Source organism: Stegostoma tigrinum, chromosome 2 (assembly GCF_030684315.1).
Source record: "Stegostoma tigrinum isolate sSteTig4 chromosome 2, sSteTig4.hap1, whole genome shotgun sequence".
Classification (NCBI taxonomy): Eukaryota; Metazoa; Chordata; class Chondrichthyes; order Orectolobiformes; family Stegostomatidae; genus Stegostoma; species Stegostoma tigrinum.
This window is the reverse complement of record NC_081355.1, coordinates 96586867-96609057: the sequence shown is the minus strand read 5'-3', so window position 1 is coordinate 96609057 and position 22191 is coordinate 96586867. Positions and strand designations below refer to the sequence as shown.

At 40.4% G+C, this 22191-nt stretch overlaps 1 protein-coding gene across 7 annotated transcripts in view; it reads left to right on the top strand.

The window, feature by feature from the left end:
• LOC125467327 (adenylate cyclase type 1-like) overlaps positions 1–22191 on the top strand; it is a 299944-nt gene that overhangs the window by 214571 nt on the left and 63182 nt on the right. For all 7 annotated transcript variants that reach the window (XM_048563037.2, XM_048563033.2, XM_048563026.2 and 4 more), the window contains 3 exons: positions 10434–10531; positions 10631–10715; positions 15261–15350. In XM_048563037.2, the coding sequence (XP_048418994.2) occupies positions 10434–10531; positions 10631–10715; positions 15261–15350 (273 nt within the window). The remainder of the gene's footprint in view (positions 1–10433; positions 10532–10630; positions 10716–15260; positions 15351–22191) is intronic.

Sequence of the window (22191 nt, the reverse complement as noted above, 5' to 3'; positions counted from 1 at the left end):
ACAACCGCCCCAAGAGGATCCCCGTCGTTCTCACACACCACCCTACCAACCTCCGGATACAACGCATCATCCTCCGACACTTCCGCCATTTACAATCCGACCCCACCACCCAAGACATTTTTCCATTCCCTCCCCTGTCTGCTTTCCGGAGAGACCACTCTCTCCATGACTCCCTTGTTCGCTCCACACTGCCCTCCAACCCCACCACACCCGGCACCTTCCCCTGCAACCGCAGGAAATGCTACACTTGTCCCCACACCTCCTCCCTCACCCCTATCCCAGGCCCCAAGATGACTTTCCACATTAAGCAGAGGTTCACCTGCACATCTGCCAATGTGGTATACTGCATCCACTGTACCCGGTGCGGCCTCCTCTACATTGGGGAAACCAAGCGGAGGCTTGGGGACCGCTTTGCAGAACACCTCCGTTCAGTTCGCAACAAACAACTGCACCTCCCAGTCGCAAACCATTTCCACTCCCCCTCCCATTCTCTAGATGACATGTCCATCATGGGCCTCCTGCAGTGCCACAATGATGCCACCCGAAGGTTGCAGGAACAGCAACTCATATTCCGCCTGGGAACCCTGCAGCCATATGGTATCAATGTGGACTTCACCAGTTTCAAAATCTCCCCTTCCCCTACTGCATCCCTAAACCAGCCCAGTTCGTCCCCTCCCCCCACTGCACCACACAACCAGCCCAGCTCTCCCCCCCACCCACTGCATCCCAAAACCAGTCCAACCTGTCTCTGCCTCCCTAACCGGTTCTTCCTCTCACCCATCCCTTCCTCCCACCCCAAGCCGCACCCCCAGCTACCTACTAACCTCATCCCACCTCCTTGACCTGTCCGTCTTCCCTGGACTGACCTATCCCCTCCCTACCTCCCCACCTATACTCTCTCCACCTATCTTCTTTACTCTCCATCTTCGGTCCGCCTCCCCCTCTCTTCCTATTTATTCCAGTTCCCTCTCGCCATCCCCCTCTCTGATGAAGGGTCTAGGCCCGAAACGTCAGCTTTTGCGCTCCTGAGATGCTGCTTGGCCTGCTGTGTTCATCCAGCCTCACATTTGGTTATCTTTGAGTACTTAATGGCAAGACTTCAGCCCCCATGGGTATTGCAATGTTCTCACCTGGCTTCTACTGATGTGTTCCAGCAAGGCCATGGACTAAAAATTACATCATAAACCCATGTCAATATTTCTATCATTGAATGATTAATATACTTCAATTGACAGCACACCTATCCTGAAGGGACTGCATGTACACACCGGCAGCAAAAATGAAGATGTGAGTGCATTGCAACAGTTTCCCAAATGAAATGTTTCCTTAACTAACCCTCCACTCATACAGTCACCCATGTAAAATTCCCTCATCCACACCAACCCCCTACCCCATCTCATTTCTCATTATCCCCTGGTGAGGCAGTAGGAAGAATCTGTCAACACTGATTGCTATCCTTTTGCCTAACTACAAGTGTACATGAGTTGCTGTTGAACCCAGTGGTATTATCTCGATTGTAAAAAATGGTAATCTAGCTGTCTAGATTCATGGCGGGAGATGGTGAAATACAATATCTTATCTTAAGTCAATGCCTGCAAGAGAAGAGGGGAAAAAAAAGCACTGTCATTGGCTGATAATAAAATGTGAGGCTGGATGAACACAGCAGGCCAAGCAGCATCTCAGAAGCACAAAAGCTGACATTTCGGGCCTAGACCCTTCATCAGAGAGCTCTCTGATGAAGGGTCTAGGCCCGAAACGTCAGCTTTTGTGCTCCTGAGATGCTGCTTGGCCTGCTGTGTTCATCCAGCCTCACATTTTATTATCTTGGAATTCTCCAGCATCTGCAGTTCCCATTATCACTGTCATTGGCTTCCAAGTTGTTGAATTGTCTGCTGCAATCTCTGATGAAGCAGTGTACAGAAATTCCTTAAATTGAGTTCAAGGTGATAATGGAAATCACAAGTGTGCTGGATGACATGTGAGGAGTAAAGCAATGCTATTGGGCTGTCTGACTGAATTTCTGGTTCCCTATAGTAACATTTAAGAATACCATATGCTAAATTAATCAAAAGCAGATTTGTTGTTTCAAACAATTTTACTTAATTGACTAATTTCATTGCTTTAAAGATTGATTTCTGTGTAGAAAATGTCTTGTAATTAAAATAAAGGCCAAATAAATTAGATTTTTGCTTGCAAATAAGCAATAATCGCGATCACAATGGGTTTTCATGCATATGTTGCTAAGGAATATTCCAAAGTACTTTCTCCCCTTACAGGCTCTGGATTTTCTTTTTTGTTACCCTTTTTAAGGACAATATAGAGTGTTGAAAAATTGAGGTAGAACGATGAAGAATGGTGATTGGAAATGGAGAATTGAGCCTTTCTGTCAATTTTGTTTGTATTTTTTAATCTTGTAAAATCCACACATGAACATTCCAACAGGATTCATTGCATAGATACAAACTGTATAAACTTTGATTTTTTTTCCACTCAGTAATTCAGGAATGGTAGGGGTGATTTCTCCCTTTTGCTATTTGTACAAAATTATAAGGGCAGAGATATGGTTTGTGATTTCTACAAATTCTGAACAGGAAAACTCCTTCTCAAACAAGACATTCTTTCAAGTAGCAAGCAGAGAGGGAATAAATCTAGTAGAGAGCCTGATTTGATGATCAACGTGTCGGTGCTCTATAGTCTAGTTCGGCTGTATACTTACTCCTTGGATACTCAGAGGAGCTTAGAAATGCCTGTAGGTTAGTTATAGAAGGTGGAGGTCATTTGACCCGAAAGCTTCCCATTGCATAATCTAGTACTTGTTAAGTGATTCGACCACTTATCTGATCGCCCATAGGACCATAAAATGTAAGCAGAAGTACACTATTCAGCCTGCACCACCATTCAGAGATCAGAGCTGAGCTGATAATCCAAGCAATCATTTACTCTTCTTTTCCACTTAACCCTTGATTACTTTACTGATTTTTTTAAAAAGTCAATCTCACCCTTAAATATTCATAATAACCCAGTCTCTAGAGCTCTCTGCAGTAGACAATTCCACAGATTCCCTACCTCCGGAGAGAAGAAATTCCTCATCTGTTTCTTAAGTAGGTAACCTTTCATTCTGAGAAGGCCAGGTGATTCTAGATTCTTCCATGAGGGGAAACAACCTCTCCACATCTACCCTGCCAAGACCCCTAAGAATCCTGTATGTATCAATGAGGCCACCTCACATTGTTATGCATAGGTCCTACCTAGTCAACCTCCCTTCTGTTTATTTGAAAGGGATTTTTTTTCTGGTAAGAGCTGTAAAGCCATCTTTTAGCAATTTGAACCTCCATCATCTTATCCTGCCACATTTTAATTTAAATCAGCATTCCTAATTTACCATCCCCAAACTTTCAACTATCACTTTTAACACATAGGTGTGTTTAAACTAAGTAGTGGGGGGGGGGAGGGGACAAACTGGACATTTGAGAATGAAGTTTAAGGTTAAGTGAGAATAAGAGAAGTTAAGAAAGACAACAGAATCAACAGAGCTGAAAACTTAAGAAGGGATCCTACAGTATGGCCAAGTGAAATAGGGATTAATCGGAAGGGTGAGGGGAGTAACAAATTAAATGTATTATATATGAATGCACAAAGAATAAAAAATTAGGTGGGTGAGCTTGAGGCTCAGTTGGAAATTGGCAAGTGCGATGTTGCGGGAATAACTGAGACGTGGCTTCAAGTGGACAGGGCCTGGGAAATGAATATTCAAGGCTATACGTGCTATCGAAAGGACCGACTGACGGGCAAGGAGGCTTGGGTGGCCCTGTTGGTGAGGAATGATATTCAGTCCCTTGCGAGGGGATATATAGGATCAGGAGATGTAGAGTCAGTATGGATAGAGCTGAGAAATTCTAAGGGTAGAAATACTCTCATAGGAGTTATCTACAGGCCGCCAAACAGTAGTTAGAATGTGGAGTGTAAGTTGAATCAGGAATTGACATTGGCCTGTCGCGAAGGTATTACTACAGCTGTTATGGGAGATTTCAACATGCGGGTAGACTGGGAGAATCAGGATGGTACTGGACCCCAAGAAAGGGAGTTTGTGGAGTGCCTCCGAGATGGATCCTTAGAGCAGCTTGTACTGAAGTCTGCCAGGGAGAAGGCAGTTCTGGATCTGGTGTTGTGCAATGAACTGGATTTGATCAGGGGCCTCAAAGTAAAGGAGCCATTAGGAGGTAGTGACCATAATATGATAAATTTTAATCTGCAGTTTGAGAGGGAGAAGGGAGAATCGGAAGTGTCAGTATTGCAGCTGAACAAAGGGAACTATGAAGCTATGAGGGAGGGGCTGGCCAAAGTTCAATGGTATACAATACCCTAGCAGAGATGGCAGTGGAACAACAACGGCAGGTATTTCTGGATATAATGCAGAAGGCGCAGGATCAGTTCATACCAAAGAGGAAGAAAGATCCTAAGGGGAGGCAGGGGCGGCTGTGGCTGATAAAAGAGAAGAAGTATAACATAGCAAAGATGAGCGGGAAGTCGGAGGACTGGGAAACTTTTAAAGAGCAACAGAAGATAATTAAAAAGGCAATACGCGGAGAAAAAATGAGGTATGAAGGCAAACTGGCCAAAAATATAAAGAAGGATAGTAAAAGCTTTTTTAGGTATGTGAAAAGAAAAAAGAAATGGTTAAGACTAAAATTGGGCCCTTGAAGACAGAAATGGGTGAATTTATTGTGGGGAACAAGGAAGTGGCAGAAGAGTTGAATGGGTACTTTGGATCTGTCTTCACTAGGGAAGACACAAGCAATCTCCCAGATGTAATAGTGGCTGAAGGACCAAGGGTAATGGACGAACTGAAGAGAATTTATATTAGGCAGGAAATGATGTTGGATAGACTGTTCAGTCTGAAGGCTGATAAGTCCCTGGGACCTGATGGTTTGCATCCCAGGGTACTTAAGGAGGTGGCTCTAGAAATCATGGACGCATTGGTAATCATTTTCCAATGTTCTACAGATTCAGGATCAGTTCCTGCAGATTGGAGGGTGGCTAATGTTGTCTCACTTTTCAAGAAAGGAGAGAGAGAGAGAAAACAGGGAATTGTAGACCAGTTAGCATGACATCAGTGGTGGGAATGATGCTAGAGTCAATTATAAAAGATGAAATTACGACTCTTTTGGATAGCAGTAACCGAATAGGTCAGAGTCAGTGTGGATTTATGAAGGGGAAATCGTGCTTGACTAATCTTTTGGATTTTTTTGAGGATGTAACTATGAAGATGGACAAGGGAGAGCCAATGGATGTAGTGTACCTAGACTTTCAGAAAGCCTTTGATAAAGTCCCACAAAGGAGATTAGTGAGCAAAATTAGGGGGAAAAATACTGACTTGGATTGAAAATTGGCTGGCTGACAGGAAGCAAAGAATAGTGATAACTGGGTCCCTTTCAAATGGCAGGCGGTGACCAGTGGGGTACGGCAAGGTTCGGTGGTGAGACCGCAGCTGTTTACAATATACATTAATGATATAGATGAAGGCATTAAAAGTAATATTAGCAAATTTGCTGATTACACAAAGTTGGGTGGCAGTGTGAAATGTGACGATGATGTTATGAGAATACAGGGGGACTTGGACAGGCTAGATGAGTGGACAGATGCATGACAGATGCAGTTTAATGTGGATAAATTTGGTGGCAAGAACAGGAAGGCAGATTACTATCTAAATGGAGTCAAGTTAGGTAAAGGGGGAAGTACAACGAGACCGAGGTTTTCTTGCACATCAGTCAATGAAAGCAAGCATGCAGGTACAGCAGGTAGTGAAGAAAGCTAATGGCATGCTGGCCTTCATAACAAGGCCAGGGCCCTGGTGAGACCGCACCTGGAGTATTGTGGGCAGTTTTGGTCTCCAAATTTGAGGAAGGACATTCTTGCTATTGAGGGAGTGCAGTGTAGATTCACAAGGTCAATTCCCAGAATGGCAGGACTATCATATGTTGAAAGATTGGAGTGACTGGGCTTGTACACACTTGAGTTCAGAAGGATTAGAGGGGATCTGATTGAGGCATGTGAGATTATTAAGGGTTTGGACACCTCTGGAGGCAGGGAGCATGTTTCCACTGATAGGTGAGTCCAGAACCAGAGGACACAGTTTAAAAATAAGGGGTAGGCCATTTAGAACAGAGTTGAGGAAAAACTTCTTCACCCAGAGAGTGGTGGACATATGGAATGCTCTGCCCCAGAAGGCAGAGGAGGCCAAGTCTCTGGATACTTTCAAGAAAGAGATGGATGGAGCTCTTAAAGATAGTGGAATCGAGGGTTATGGGGATAAGGCAGGAAGAGGATACTGATTGTGGATGATCAGCCATGATCATCATGAATGGTGGTGCTGGCTCGAAGGGCCGGATGACCTACTCCTGCACCTATTGTCTGTTGTCTATCGTCTATTATTGTTATCTACTTCTATAAGGTCATCTCTTAGATATTTCATTACAATGCTGAAAAGTCATTGTTATGTAAGTTTTCTTGATAACGTGGACATATGACATGATGGATCAACTTTGTGCCACATTTCTGCACCACCACCAAAGCCTGTATGACTTTTGCTTGTAGCTGAGTGACTTAAGTAGTACTCTTAAGTATTGTTTGAATAGGGAATTGTACAGTTAGATGGCCAGTTTTATTCACTTTTTCTGGTTTTGGTTATGCTGTCTAGGTTGAACATGTTCAATGTTGATTCAAGAGATCATTGTAGATGTAATTCTTCATAATTTCATTCCCATTCATGAAGTCTGTATCCTGCTTATTTTATTAATGAAATGAAAATCAAAGTGGTTCTCCAGTGATTTCCACTGCAAAGCCTCGTCAGGATTTCTTTTCTCTGCGTTATTTCAGTTTGACATAAGGGCAGCTTTTTATGGGGTTATATAATACAAGACTATCAGTTATTATCAGAAAATTGAATATTTTGTTAGTTTAGAGAAATAATGTTTTACTAAAAATCAAAGCACTTTTACTGCAGTAGCATAACAATATGTAATGCCAGAAACTAACAAGACCAAATACTTGCGCTGCATTATCTACAGCCATAGAGAATCATTCAAAGTTGTTCATCTATTATAAAGCAGTAACTCAGTCAAAAAAACAACAGAGGTGATAGAGGTAACAAAGTGTGGAGCTGGATAAACACAGCAGGCCAAGCAGCATCAGAGGAGCAGGAATGCTGACGTTTCGGGCCTAGACCCTTCTTCAGAAATAATAGAGGTGACATCTTAGGTGGTCATAATGTCACAAAATATTTTGCACTTCCAGTCTGAGTAATTGCCTTTGATTAGGTAGACACTGGTTCATAACTGGAATTCACTGGCTTGTTAGAGTTTGCATTTAGATGGAACGTTTCATACCTCCCTTAAAAAATGATGGTGTAGCGCTTCAAACCAAGGAAATTTGAATCCACTGATTTCAATCTGCACATATTACAGCATGGCTGTAGCTCACCTCATTATCAGCATGCATAAGTTTTATTCTCTCCATGTTCTAAACAGACCAGTGCCTATTCAGATGTGACATGCATCGTGAAAGTAATAGCCTAATTTTTTTGCTTTCTTGAAAAATGATAACTGAGAATATTGTATGGGAGTTTGTTTTTTATTTTCAGCTGTTCATTAGGTACTAAATGCCTTAGATTTCACAAGCCGTTTACAGTTGCATCTTTGTTCTCTTTAATGGCGGAACACAGTATTTAATACACTATTCTCCATTAAGGCCTGGATTTTGGGGCTGAAATAATGATGAAGTCAATATTATTGAGTAAATTGGACAATAAATTCCACTATCCACACATGTGTACTTGAAACAAGGAAATCAGGATGTCGCTGTCTGAGTACCTTTATTCTAGCACTGGCTTCACTATCCTAAAATCCCAACGAGAAACATAGCATTTACTTACTCGTGACAATGTGGCACTCAGTCAGCAAACACACCAAAAAACAGTAGCACTCATCCATTCAAGCTTAATTCTTCTTTAATGGAATGGCAAGTCTTAATTTTTCGCAAACAACCTTGAAGATATTGAAACTTTTCATTTACGTGGAGTCTCTTTAATCAGATTTTAAATATTGTTGAATTTTTTAAAAATAGGGTACATTTTGTTATACTTTTTCTTAATTGCATCTTTATCACCCTCTCTTGATTTTTCTCAATTCATGAGATGTGGGTATTGCTAGCTAGGCTAGCAATTAACACCATCCCTTAATGCACAGAGGGAGGTCAACAATAAATCACATTGCTCTGGGTCTGCAGTCACATGTCAGCCAGACCAGGAAAGGACGACAGATTTCCTTTCCTTAAAGGAAATTAGTGAACTCGATGGGAATTTTACACCATTAGACAGTTTTTTAGTGAGTTCAGCTTTCATCACCTGCCATGATGGGATTAGAATCTGTTTCTTCAACATTTTAGCCTAGGGTTCTGAATTATTAACCTCGTGGCATTACCACTACATCACCATCTTCCCCTTTTCCAGATCTGTTTTTTTATTCATTAAGTATTCTGCTTTGCACCTTCTGGCTTAGATTCCGCAAGCTACAAAGTCAAGAGTCTCCATTTATGGGTGTGGTGATGGTTTGCTTGATGAAACTGTGCAATTAAAATTAGTGCCTGGAGCAACCAAATAAAGTGGTGCCTGCCATTTAGGTGATATTTGTATACAATCCAGCAGACAATGCACTGTTGAGTGACTACTAACCTCAATGGGATCCCAAGTTTATGGAAGACTAGTACTTCTTATTACCAGTCTGTTCCTCTTTAAAAGGAGATGCATTCTGGTTACAGCAGTTACTGGAAGACATTCTAGAAGAATGTCTAAGATAGATGTGAGTAAAGCTGGTGTGATATGATGTGGTGGATATTAAGGGCTAGGACAAAACTACAAGATTAACTGCTGTGTACAGTTTGACAACAGTACGCTAGCAAGAGTAACCACAAATTTTAATCTGAGCTGTTAGATTAATTTACATTATCTTTTCAAGTGAATTGAATCCATACCACTTAATCTGTGTTACTTACCAATAACACTAAATACAACAAAATCCTGCAAAGTAATGAACAGGGTGTTGGGTCAGCACCCTGATGATCCGCTTGATGATCTGGCTTCTGGCCTCAGAGCTTTCGTTGTACACTTGCTGGACACTTACGGTTTGCTCATGAGATCCTGAATCTTGAGGCAGGGCAAAACTGATTGCTCTTGTTACCCAGCAGCCACCCATTTGTTTAAGGTGGGAGATGAAAGTTTGCAGGAATGGCAGACTGACACAGAATTCGAACAATAGGATTGCTGCCGAGATAGTAGGCATTCACTGGCCTGATGTAGTTACTTGTAGTTACCTCATGTTGTAATCCTGGCAAAGCTATATGCACACTATTCGGAGAGAAAACAAGATCTCTCACCTTGCATAAAGAGTGTCTGTCATCTCTCTGCAGCAATAGATGGTGACCTCAGGGATATTACAAATGTTCCTGACTTTAGGAAGGAATGATTTCAATATAAAACAACACATTTATCTTCACAGCCACTAGCATTGTCGTCTGCATCTTTTTCTGAGGCTTAAGGTCTCGTTGCAAAAATTGACAGTGTTCTTTGAGTATCATCTCCATGGAGAGAAGGTGGGAGACACTGCTGCTGACCTAGCTAAATGTTTAAAGAAGACCCCACTTGGATAAGGCTTCCTGCTGAGATTCTTCTCCCCTTCCCTATGTGAGTCAGATTTCTGATGAAGGTGACTGATGTGGTGCATTTTACTGCAGAGCACATGTTCATCAATGTGAGATTAAAGCTGGAGATGAAGCGGTGAGTTTGTAATGGTAAAACTGGTATCGAATCGTGATACCTCGATGGAACACCTTTGTATATTTGCAGCATATACTCCAAACACCTGTATTAATAACCCTTGGAAATATGCTGACTGCAGTGAAAGTGGATACATATGGCATGCGTTTCATTTTGGTACCAGAATGGCGCTCTTGGTTCCCGTGGCGTTGGTGATATAAGTGCATGTTTTATGGTCTGCATTCATGATTCACTACGGAGCCTTCAAATGAGACACTGTGTTGCTTACTCTTCTCACACAGATTCCAGTCGATGACCTCGTGACTAGAAATTGTAGAATAAAAGAAGGTCATTGGCCAAATGAGAATATAGTAGGGATAACAAACATTCATTTGCCATTGATTACAAAATCTAAACCAATATATCAACATTAATCATGATCTCAGTTAGAAGGAAAACTGTACTTATGTCTTATTTTGAAATTAGTTTTGATTAAATACTTCCAATCTCTAATAAGTGTTTTGCTAGTTTTATTTGTCTAACCCATAAGTACACACTATGGTGGGTGCATAGTGATTTCTTTATAGTTCACAATAAAGATTTTCTTTCATTCTTACATCCACAGTATCATCAACTTCATGATGAATATTTTACCAGTGCAGTCATCCTTTCATTAATACTTGCCGCCTTATTTGGCCTTCTGTATCTTCTCATAATACCACAGTAAGTAATATGCTCTATACTTTAATATAACTGCCCTTTCAAACCTAAGTGGCTGCTGTTTATTCAAAAGTATGAAATTGTTACTTTTTTTTCGTTTAGGAGCACGGTGGTCCTCGTCCTCTTGGTATTCTGCATTTGTTTCCTGGTTGCATGTATTATGTATCTCCATGTCACTCGAGTGCAGGTAAACTAGGTTTAATTTTACAATTCTTGAGTATTAAGTGATCCGTATAACATATTTTTCAGTATGAGTTTCCAAATTGATGCACAATTTTTCTTCATCACTTAAGAAGAGAGTACTTCAAATTGGAAAGAGTTTGGGATACTCTTGCAATTAAATTGAGAATCCTTTAACAATGCCAACAGTAATCAAACTGCATACACTGTTGGTCAAAAGTTCTGTTGAATCCTAATTTGGTTTTCAAATTTACTTACTTTGGTTAGTTTTTGGAAGAAGCTTATGTAAGATTACTAAAGGATTTTGATCAATAAGGCCAGTGGGCTATGGAGAAGCAGATGGAGTTTAACTCTAATAAATGTGTGGTATTGCATTTGTTAAACAAGCAAGGCCAGGACTTATACAGTTAATGGTGGGGCCCTGAGTAATGTTCTCGAACAGAGAGTTTAGGTACATCATTCTTTGGAAATTACATCACAGATAGTTGGGTGGTTAAGAAGACATTTAGCATGCTTACCTTCATTGCTCATACTGTTGAGTACAGGAGTTGAGATGTCATGTTGAGGTTTTTACAGGACATTCATGAGGCCAGTTTGGAGTATTGTGTACAGTCTGGTCACCTGACAGTAAGAAGGATATTATTAACTCAGAGAAGTGTCAGAACAGATTTACCCCAGGATGCTGCCGGGACTAGAGTGTTTGAGTTATAAAATGAGGCTGGATAGGCTGAGACATTTTCACTGGAGCATGGAAGGTTGAGAGGTGACCTTATATAGCTTTCTAAAATCATAAGCGGTATAGCAAAGGTCTTTTCCCTAGGGTGGGGAAGCTCAAAACTAGAGGGCATATTTTTAAGGAGAAACATTTAACAGGAACCTAAGGGTAACATTTTCACACAGAGGGTGGTTTGTGTGTGGAATGAACTTCCAGAGAAAGCAGTGGATGCAGGTACAGTCACCACATTTAAAAGGCATTTGGACAGGTACATGAATAGGAGAGGTTTGGAGGGATAAGGACCAAAACACAGGTGAGTGGGACTATTTCAGTTTGAGAAACTTGGTCAACATGGAAAAGTTGGACTGAATGGTGACAAAATGACAAGATCTTCCATTCCCAAAAGAATTGTTGCTTCCTTTTGATAAGTCATGCAGCGCAGAAAATGGCCAATGCCCATATTGGGTTAAGTGCAGGAGATTATGTAACTTTGCTAATTGAAGTCCTACATTAGTAGATATTTTTTGCATTCTTCAGATACAAATGCTTTTATTATACATATTGTATCTGTTGTGGTAATCCAGTGGGCGAGTGTGCCCAAACCATTACTGTTCAAATATAATGCTGGTGAAGTGTAAAAAAAGCTAAAAAGTGTTATTGGTATGCTTTTTTGAGGCCAGTAGGAATACAACTGCATGTTCTAACTCCACACAAATACTGCGATCACTAAAGGCCTGTCCATAACCTCAATTGGGATTGGTTTCTCCCACACCTCCGAACCTGCACCACATCCTTCCACAACTGATCTACTGCAGGACAACCACATCTTTCTTACTGCATTTAAATGAGACCCAAAATTGCTCAAGTGTTCCAGAGCTCACTTCTGACATGGGTGATTCTCAGGTCGAAGCCACATCCCTCTTCTAACCTTAAGAATTATGCTTGTTGAATAATGAAAATGTGGAGTCTTAATTTGTATCTGACATTTTATTTGTAATGACATTCAATTTGTAATATGCCAGTAGGTGGAGTGTAGAATTTGCTATCATGTGGCTTAGTTGAGATGATTAGCATACATAAAGTTAGAGTAATTGTAGACAGATACTTAAGGGTATAGGTACAAAAGGATTGGGATGAAAATGCAGATGGTCTGATCAATAAGTTTACACATGACATGAAAATTGGTGGAGTTGAAATTGGTAAGGAAAGTTTTCAAGGTATACAGCAGGATATAGCTCAGTTGGAAAGTTAGAAAGAGAATTGGCTGATAAGGTTCAATGTGAGTTTATGCATTTTGGGAGATCAAATGTAAGAGGAAAGTATACAATAAACATCTTGTCCCTTTGGAGTATTGATATACATCGGGGTCTTTGGTATAAGTCCGTAGTTCCCTGATAGTGGCACCACAAGTGGATAAGGTGGTAAAGAAGGCATATGGCATGCTTGCCTTCATTGGTCTGGGCATTGAGCATAAAAGTTAGCTCTATAAGACTTTAGTTAGGCCACATATGGAGCATTGTGTGTTGTTCTGGTCACCACACTATAGGAAGGATGTGGAAGCTTTAGAGAGGATGCAAAAGAGCTTTACCAGGATATCACCTGAATTGGAAAGTTTTCGCTATAAGGAGAGGTTGGACAACTTGGATTGTTTTCATAAGAGTTTTGAAGGCTGAGGGGTGAACTGATAGAAGTATATAAGATTACTTGAGGCATGATTAGAGTTTGTAATTGAAATCTTTTTCCCAAATATAAAATTGTTGCAGAGAGGTGGGCGGGGGGGGGGGGGGCGGGTATAGTTTAAAGGAGATGTATGAGGTAAGTTTGTTACACAGAGCATGGTGGGTGCCTGGAACACACTGCTGAGCGAGTTGTGAGAAGCAAATATGATAGCAATTACTAAGAGGCATTTAGAAAGACAAATGAAATAGAACGGGCTGGGAATAGAATGATATGGACTGTATACAGACAGATGAGTTTGGATTAAAATGGCATTGTGCTCTGTTGAGACATGTTGGGCAGCAAGGCTTGTTCCCTGGCTGTCTTGTTGTATGCTGCATGATATATTGGTGGAGTTGGGATGTAAGTGTAATTTCGCTGTTTAAACATTGAGTTTGACATGTTAATTCTTTGCTCTAAATGTGTTGCAAAGTCAAGCACCATGAAATTGTACAGCCAGTCGTTTACTGTACTAAGTACCAGAGGCACATCTGATGAAATCCTGTTGACACAATCATCTTTGACAAGTCTGCATGACTCACATGAAATGTCACTGAAGTTCATTTAAGTGTATCGACTTCACTTGAAATTGTGATTGATGGGAGAAAATGTTTACGTAAGTTGGATGGAATGAAGAAGGAAGATCAGAGATTGACAGATGAATAATGGTTTGTCTAATTAGGGTAGATGGAACAATAATGTGCCCCAAGTTTAAACTTAAAAAAAGCAAAGCAGATTTTTATTGGACTTCTATCAAAGCCGTGAGCTCTGGAATTCCCTTCCTAAGCCTCTCCATCTCTTTTGTCAACATATTCCTTAAAACTTACCTCTTTGACCACATTTTGGTTATTCACCATAATATCTCTTTTCATAAATCAGTCAGATTTTGTTTTATAAGCTTCTGTGAAGTGCCTTAGGATGTCTTATCACATTAATTGTCCTGTGTGAACACACATTCCTGTTTCTAAGTCATGCCTGCCTCAAAGATGTTCTATTAGGAAGAATCCCAATGCCTCAATCACTTCCCAAGTGTTACCTCATGTAGTCTATGTAAATAACAGCTCCTAACTGTTACTCTTTGTCAATTATCATCCCCCATCAAAAGCTGTGTACTGCCTGATTAAGTGAAAGAGCCCTTTAACAGCAGCATTCTCACAATTTCCATTCCTCCACCACAAGTTTAATTGGTCAAGATTTATTTGTGCAGTTAGGACTAAGTTACTTATTGATTTGTTGTATTGAATCCAGTGCATTGTTTCAGCACAGGTTTGCCTGTCAGGACAGTACGCTTATTGGCTTTGTTAGAAATCTGCCCTATTAATATACACTAATGGAGCTATTGGTCAGTGTGAGACACAACATATACTGCCTTTCTTTTGGAAAAAAAAGGAGATTATACCAGTTTCTATGCAATGTAATATTGTACAATGTACTATTCTGCTATGAAGTGATAACAGTATGTGTAACTGACCTGCTCCTCATGTCTGTAACATCCCAAGATTAATTAGAGGCTGATTTCTTATTGATATTGTTTAATGTCAGGGGTAAAATACAGTGGGCGCTTTAGTGTAGAGGCTTGATTTAATTTGATATGTTATTGTCACATGTGCAGAGATACTGTAAAATGTATTGTTATACGTACTAACCAGACAAATCATACCTTACAAAAGTACATCAGGATAATAGAACAGAATGCAGAATACAGTATTACAGCTACAGAGAAAGAGCAACTCAAATATATAAGAGGTCTGTTCAGAAATCTGTCAACAGTGGAGGAAGAAGTCTTGGAGCTTCTCTCCAAGATGAAATATTTAGCTTCCTTTTCCCTAAAGTGTGATATTGTGTCCTCTGAAGGGAATCAATTAAATTTGCAAAGAGTGTAGGTATCGAATCATAATGATAATGTTTGAGACTCTATTTTTTGTACTACCTGGTATTCCCTGGACTCTGCTTGGACTGAATGATCATGGATTACAGCTTTTTTTAAATAATTTGTTCCTAAAATATACAGAAAAATTGCATTTATGACAAAAAAGTGTGATAACCAAATCACCAAAGTAGAAAAATTATATTTGAATCTTATTACAAGTGTAACTTGGTGACATATAATTATGTTTGTAGTGTTTTCCAGGGTGCCTGACAATACAAATTAGAACTATTATCTGCGTCTTCATAGTTGTCTTAACCTATTCGGTGGCCCAAGGATGTGTGGTAAGCAAATGTCAGATTATTTTTATTATTTCAAATGCATTTGTGCAGTGAAAATGGCATGAATAGAGTCGGCAATTTTGGCAATTAATGCAAATCCTGTTCTGAAATCTAAGCCACTTTACTTTTGAGGTCTCTGGCTTGGCGGTTTCCAGCATGGATATACTTCGAATTATAAAAATTAACTGTGTTTAAGTTGGAATTGCAGCATCCACGGATAGGTCTTCCTCATCCTTGTGCAAAAGGATCAAATAGACCTAAAGGAAGTAATGTTAATTCCTAGTCAGAATTAAATTTGTGGATCTGAAAATGGGGGAGTGGTACCTTTACGTTTTGCGCTCCCAAATCAAAAATGAAAATTTTGAAGAGTTCCTGTCTTATTTTTCACTCAATATTATTACTGGGAATGTTGAGGGGGTGAAAGAGGAATATTTGTCAGGACATGAGGAGAGAAGTGGAACTTGCCCCCCTGTATGGATGCCATTTGATGTCAGAATGAGGTTCCAGTGTAATAAATGTTACAAACATTTCAATATTTGCAAAGAGTATTGACACCCAAAGTTCATCCTGGAAGAATAACCAATGACATGAAATTCTCCAGGTTAGGTCATGCAAGCTGAATGAGGATACAATGGCCAGTCAGTAGCTGCAGAGTATTGGGGTCCCATCTCTCATTGGCAGGTTTGTGGTGATGCATCAAGAGGCTTCCTGACTCTGGTAGTTGCATTTGTGGCCTCTTCCCTTTGATGGTGTCATCCAGGAGAACTTATAAATCAGCATCTCAGAAATTACTTCTGCCAACGCTGCTCAATGTTAACAAAATCAGCAAAATCCAGATAGTTGGAGTGATATACAGCACTCTGAACTTCATATGCTGCATCATTAATTAAACATTAAGTTAAAACTGGGCAAAAATACCATTAATTTTCATGTCCAACAATTGTCCTTTTTGATGTTTACATGCGATTGGTATGTTTATTTATTATTTGTCGGAGAACATCCATTTGGAGATTTCTGAATGTTTAAGTTTTATGGGACAGAGAAGGGGAGGAAGATTGTGGGCTAAGAATTGCTATAGCGCTGGAGGAGCAGTTTCATTTGGATAAGACAATAAATTAAGGCACTGACCCCTTCAAGTGTCAAGGTAATATTTGAAGATGCATAATATTTGAAAAAAAAGTGTTCTGTCCAACTTTTCTTGCTTAACCAATAAAGGAAACAACCAGATGAGCTTGTCTTCCATGTCAGACACATTTGTGGAACATTGCGGAGACAAAGTTGCTGCAGTTACCTCACATAATGATAGTTGCTAAATTTCAGAAATTTGTTCATTTTGTGAAGCACTTCAAAATGATAAGATAAAGTATTTAAAAAGTTGTCAATATTTTCTGATTCTGGAGATTTTTCTACATAGGATTAAAGCAGGAATAGGTCACTTGGGCATTCAACCTGCTCCACCATTCCATAAATGAAAGTTAACTTGCAGCATGGATTAGTACCTGGGACTTCGATGTTGTAGCCATTTCGGAGACGTGGATGGAGCAGGGACAGGAATGGTTGTTGCAAGTTCCAGGATTTAGATGTTTCAGTAAGAACAGAGAAGATGGTAAAAGGGGCGGAGGCGTGGCATTGTTGGTCAAGGACAGTATTACAGTTGCAGAAAGGATGTTTGGGGACTCGTCAACTGAGGTAGTATGGGCTGAAGTTAGAAACAGAAAAGGAGAAGTCACCCTGTTGGGAGTTTTCTATAGGCCTCCGAATAGTTCCAGATATGTAGAGGAAAGGATAGCAAAGATGATTCTCGATAGGAGTGAGAGAGGCAGGGTAGTTGTCATGGGGGACTTCAACTTTCCAAATATTGACTGGGAACACTATAGTTTGAGTACTATAGATGGGTCAGTTTTTGTCCAGTGTGTGCAGGAGGTCTTCCTGACACAGTATGTAGATAGGCCAACAAGGGGCGAAGCCACATTAGATTTGGTACTGGGTAATGAGCCTGGCCAGGTGTTAGATTTGGAAGTAGGTGAGCACTTTGGTGATAGCGATCACAATTCTGTTATGTTTACTTTAGTGATGGAAAGGGATAGGTGTTACCACTGGGCAAGAGTTATAGCTGGAGGAAAGACAATTACGATGAAATGTGGCAAGATTTAGGGAGCATAGGATGGGGAAGGAAACTGCAGGGGGTGGGCACATTAGAAATGTGGAGCTTATTCAAGGAAAAGCTCCTGTGTTTCGTAGATAAGTATGTACCTGTCAGGCAGGGAGGAAGCTGTAGAGCGCGGGAGCCGTGGCTTACAAAGGAAGTGGAATCTCTGGTCAAGAGGAAGAAGAAGGCTTATGTTAGGATGAGATGTGAAGGCTCAGTTAGGGCACTTGAGGGCTATGAGGTAGCCAGGAAAGACCTAAAGAGAGAGCTCAGAAGAGCCAGGAGGAGACATGAGAAGCTGTTGGTGGATAGGATCAGGGTAAACCCTAAGGCTTTCTATAGGTATTTAAGGAATAAAAGAATGATGCAAGTAAGGTTAGGGCCACTCAAGGATAGTAGTGGTCAGTTGTGTGTGGAGACAGATGAGATAGGGGAAGCACTAAATGAATATTTTTCAACAGGATTCACTCTAGAAAACAACAATGTTGTCGAGGAGAATACTGAGATACAGGCTACTAGACTAGGTGGGATTGAGGTTCACAAGGAAGAGGTATTAGAAATCCTTCAAAGTGTGAAGATAGATAAGTCCCCTGGGCCAGATGGGATTTATCCTAGGATCCTCTGGGAAGCCAGGGAGGAGATTGCCGAGCCTTTGGCATTGATCTTTAATTCGTCATTGTCTACAGGAATAGTGCCAGATGACTGGAGGATAGCAAATGTGGTTCCCCTGTTCAAGAAGGGGAGCAGTGACAACCCTGGTAATTATAGACCAGTGAGCCTTACCTCAGTTGCTGGTAAAGTGTTGGAAAAGGTTATAAGGGATAGGGTTTATAATCATCTAGAAAAGAATAAATTGATTAGGGATAGTCAGCACGGATTTGTGAAGGGAAGGTCGTGTCTCACAAACCTTATTGAGTTCTTTGAGAAGGTGACCAAACAGGTAGATGAGAGTAAACCGGTTGATGTGGTGTATATGGATTTCAGCAAAGCGTTCGATAAGGTTCCGCACAATAGGCTATTGTACAAAATGCGGAGGAATGGAATTGTGGGAGATATAGCAGTTTGGATCGGAAATTGGCTTGCTGAAAGAAGACAGAGGGTAGTGGTTGATGGGAAATGTTCATCCTGGAGACCAGTTACTAGTGGTGTACCGCAAGGGTCAGTGTTAGGTCCACTGCTATTTGTCATTTTTATAAATGACCTGGATGAGGGCGTAGAAGGATGGGTTAGTAAATTTGCAGACGAGACTAAGGTCGGTGGAGTTGTGGATAGTGATGAAGGATGCTGTAGGTTGCAGAGAGACATAGATAAGCTGCAGAGCTGGGCTGAGAGGTGGCAAATGGAGTTTAATGCAGACAAGTGTGAGGTGATGCACTTTGGTAGGAGTAACCAGAAGGCAAAGTACTGGGTTAATGGTAAGATTCTTAGTAGTGTGGATGAGCAGAGAGATCTCGGTGTCCATGTACACAGATCCTTGAAAGTTGCCACCCAGGTTGATAGGGCTGTTAAGAAGGCATACAGTGTTTTAGCTTTTATTAATAGAGGGATCAAGTTCCAGAACCAAGGGGTTATGGTGAAGCTGTACAAAACTCTGGTGCGGCCGCACTTGGAGTATTGTGTACAGTTCTGGTCACCGCATTATAAGAAGGATGTGGAAGCTTTGGAAAGGGTGCAGAGTAGATTTACTAGGATGTTGCCTGGTATGGAGGGAAGGTCTTAGGAGGCAAGGCTGAGGACCTTGAGGCTGTTTTCATTAGAGAGAAGATGGTTGAGAGGTGACTTAATTGAGACTTATAAAATAATCAGAGGGTTAGATAGGGTGGATAGGGAGAGCCTTTTTCCTAGGATGGTGATGGCGAGCACGAGGGGGCATAGCTTTAAATTGAGGGGTGAAAGATATAGGACAGATGTCAGAGGTAGTTTCTTTACTCAGAGAGTAGTAAGGAAATGGAACGCTTTGCCTGCAACGGTAGTAGATTTGCCAACTTTAGGTACATTTAAGTCGTCATTGGATAAGCATATGGACGTACATGGAATAGTGTAGGTTAGATGGGCTTGAGATCGGTATGACAGGTCGGCACAACATTGAGGGCTGAAGGGCCTGTACTATGCTGTAATGGTCTATGTTCTATATGTGCTATTAATCTGATTACTCCACATTGCCACCTACTACTGAAACACTTTCACTCTCTTGCTTAGCAAAAACCTGCCTACTTCAGCCCATTAAAATATTCAATGAGTTTGCTTATACAGTATTTTAAAGAAGAACATTCAGAAGATTCACCATCCTCTCAGAAAAAGAGTTCTCCTAATCTCTGTCGTAAATGGGCAACCCCTTGCTTTTAAACAGTGACCTCTGGTTCTCAGTTAAGCTACAAGAGGAAACATAATTTCTACATCCATCATGCCAAGACCCTTGTGGATTTTATATGTGTCTGCCAAGTTGCCTTTTAACTTTCAAAGCCCCATCAGCTATAAGCTAAGCCTGTCCAGCCTTTCCTCTACAAGATAATCTATCCATTCCATCTTTAGTCTAGCAGTCTTCTTGGAACTGCTTTTAACACATTTACATCCATTCTTAAATAAGTGTACACAGTAATTCTAGTGTGACCTCACCATTGCCCTATGTAACTGAAGCATAACCTCACTACACTTTTAATCAAGAAGCTGGACAATAATCAATGACATTCCACTAGGTTTCCTAATAGCTTACTGTCATTAGCAACCTTTTGTGAATCATGTATTAGGGCATCTAGATCTTCTGTGTCTGAGATGCCTGTAGACACTCACTATCTGGATAGTTTATGTTTTATTCTTACTGCCAAAATAGGAAATTTCACATTTTGCTCACATTGTACTGCGTTTTTCAATCTTTGTCCACTTGCTTTAAACTATCTGTATCCCTTTGCAGCTCTCATATGTCTTTTTCAAAACTTATTTTACTACCTATTTTTGTACCATCACCAAGTTTAGCAACCCTTCCTTTTATTGCTTAATTTGTGCCATTTATATAAATTGTACACTGATACATGTTGTACACCACTCATGACATCTGACCATCAGAACATGGTTCATTCATTACTACTCTCTGTTTTCTGTTTGCTAGCCATTCTTTTGTTCATGCCAATATGTTACACACACACACACACACACACACACACACACACACACACACACACACACACACACACACACACACCAGGAGCCTTTATATTGCACAATAAACTTTGTTGTCATGCCTTTTCAAATGCCTTTTAGCAATCTATGTACAGTATCTCCAACTTAGGAACTCCAGTGAACATATTATACATGATTTTCTTTCATAAAACCATGTTAATTCTGCTTAATTGCATTTAACTTACTATTGTGCCAAATTGTCTTTGATAATATCTTATAACGTCTTCTCTCTGATGATTCTTAAACTAAACAGCCTGCTGCTTCTAGCTTTTTGTCTCCCTCCATTTTTGAATAAAGGAGTCATAATCACTATTTTCTTTTTTTCGTGAAACGTTCTAGGGAATTTTGGAAACTTAAAACCAATGCATAAATTCTCTCATTAGTTTCCTCTTTTAAGATTATAAGATGAATCCATCAGGATCTGAGGAATTGTTCTCCCGCATTTCCAACTATTTGCTCGGAGCACTTTCCTGATGATTGAAGTACTGTTGAGTTCCGCTGTCTCTTCCATTTCCTGATTTACAGCTATTTCTATCATGTTCCTTGTATCCTGTACAGTGAAGACTGATGGAAAATATCTGCTTAATTCATCTGCCATCTCTTTATTTTTACATAATGAATTCACCAGGCACATCCAGTTTACTTTTTATTGCTTTTTAAATTCCTACAAAAACTCTTACTTTCCATTTTTTATATTTCTAGCTAGCTTGCTGTTATATTCAAATTTACTCCCTCCCATTAATTTTTAGCTAATCTTTTTTGTCTTTTACATTCTGTCCAGCCTTCTGACCCGCTGTGCAATGTTGTGCAATAATATGCCTTTTTTTTAAGTTTGATACAATCTTCAGCCTTTTTAGTTAACCACAGATGGTGAGTGCCCCCACCCTCCCACCCCAGAATTTCCTGTTGGAATGTATCTAATCGTTGTATTCTGAAATAACTCTTTAAATATCTGCCTTTACATCTCTATATTGATATATTCCTTAACCTAATTTGCCAGCTCAAATGCAGGATCACCGATCTAAACCACAGTTCTATAATTCACTAACTTATAGAGTCTTAAAATATTTACAGTTCAAGAGGAAGCCATTTGTGTGTTTATGGGCTCTCTCAATGCCTTGACCTCTTGTAGTAAAACAACCACTTGTTTTCGTCATGTCCAGTTGCAATGATTTCTTGTGAGGTCATTCAAATCCACTGATAGTCAAATTTTTGAATTGTTCACCTTTTATGCTTTATCCCTTTATGATATAAATGGGAAAATTTCAGGAGCTTTTTGTTTTATTCAAAATATCAATCGTTACGGGGTTTAGTTACTCTTTTCATTGGAGACAGGTGACCAGTGCTGGTTTAATCCAAGACTGGCTACACCTCAGAGCAGAGGTGAGTTTGAGAAGGTGGGGCGTTTGTGGTAACCCAGTATGCAAATTGAACCATTTTGTTCTGCATTGCAAACCAGCTATCAAGTGCTCTCTGATGAAGGGTCTAGGCCCGAAACGTCAGCTTTTGTGCTCCTGA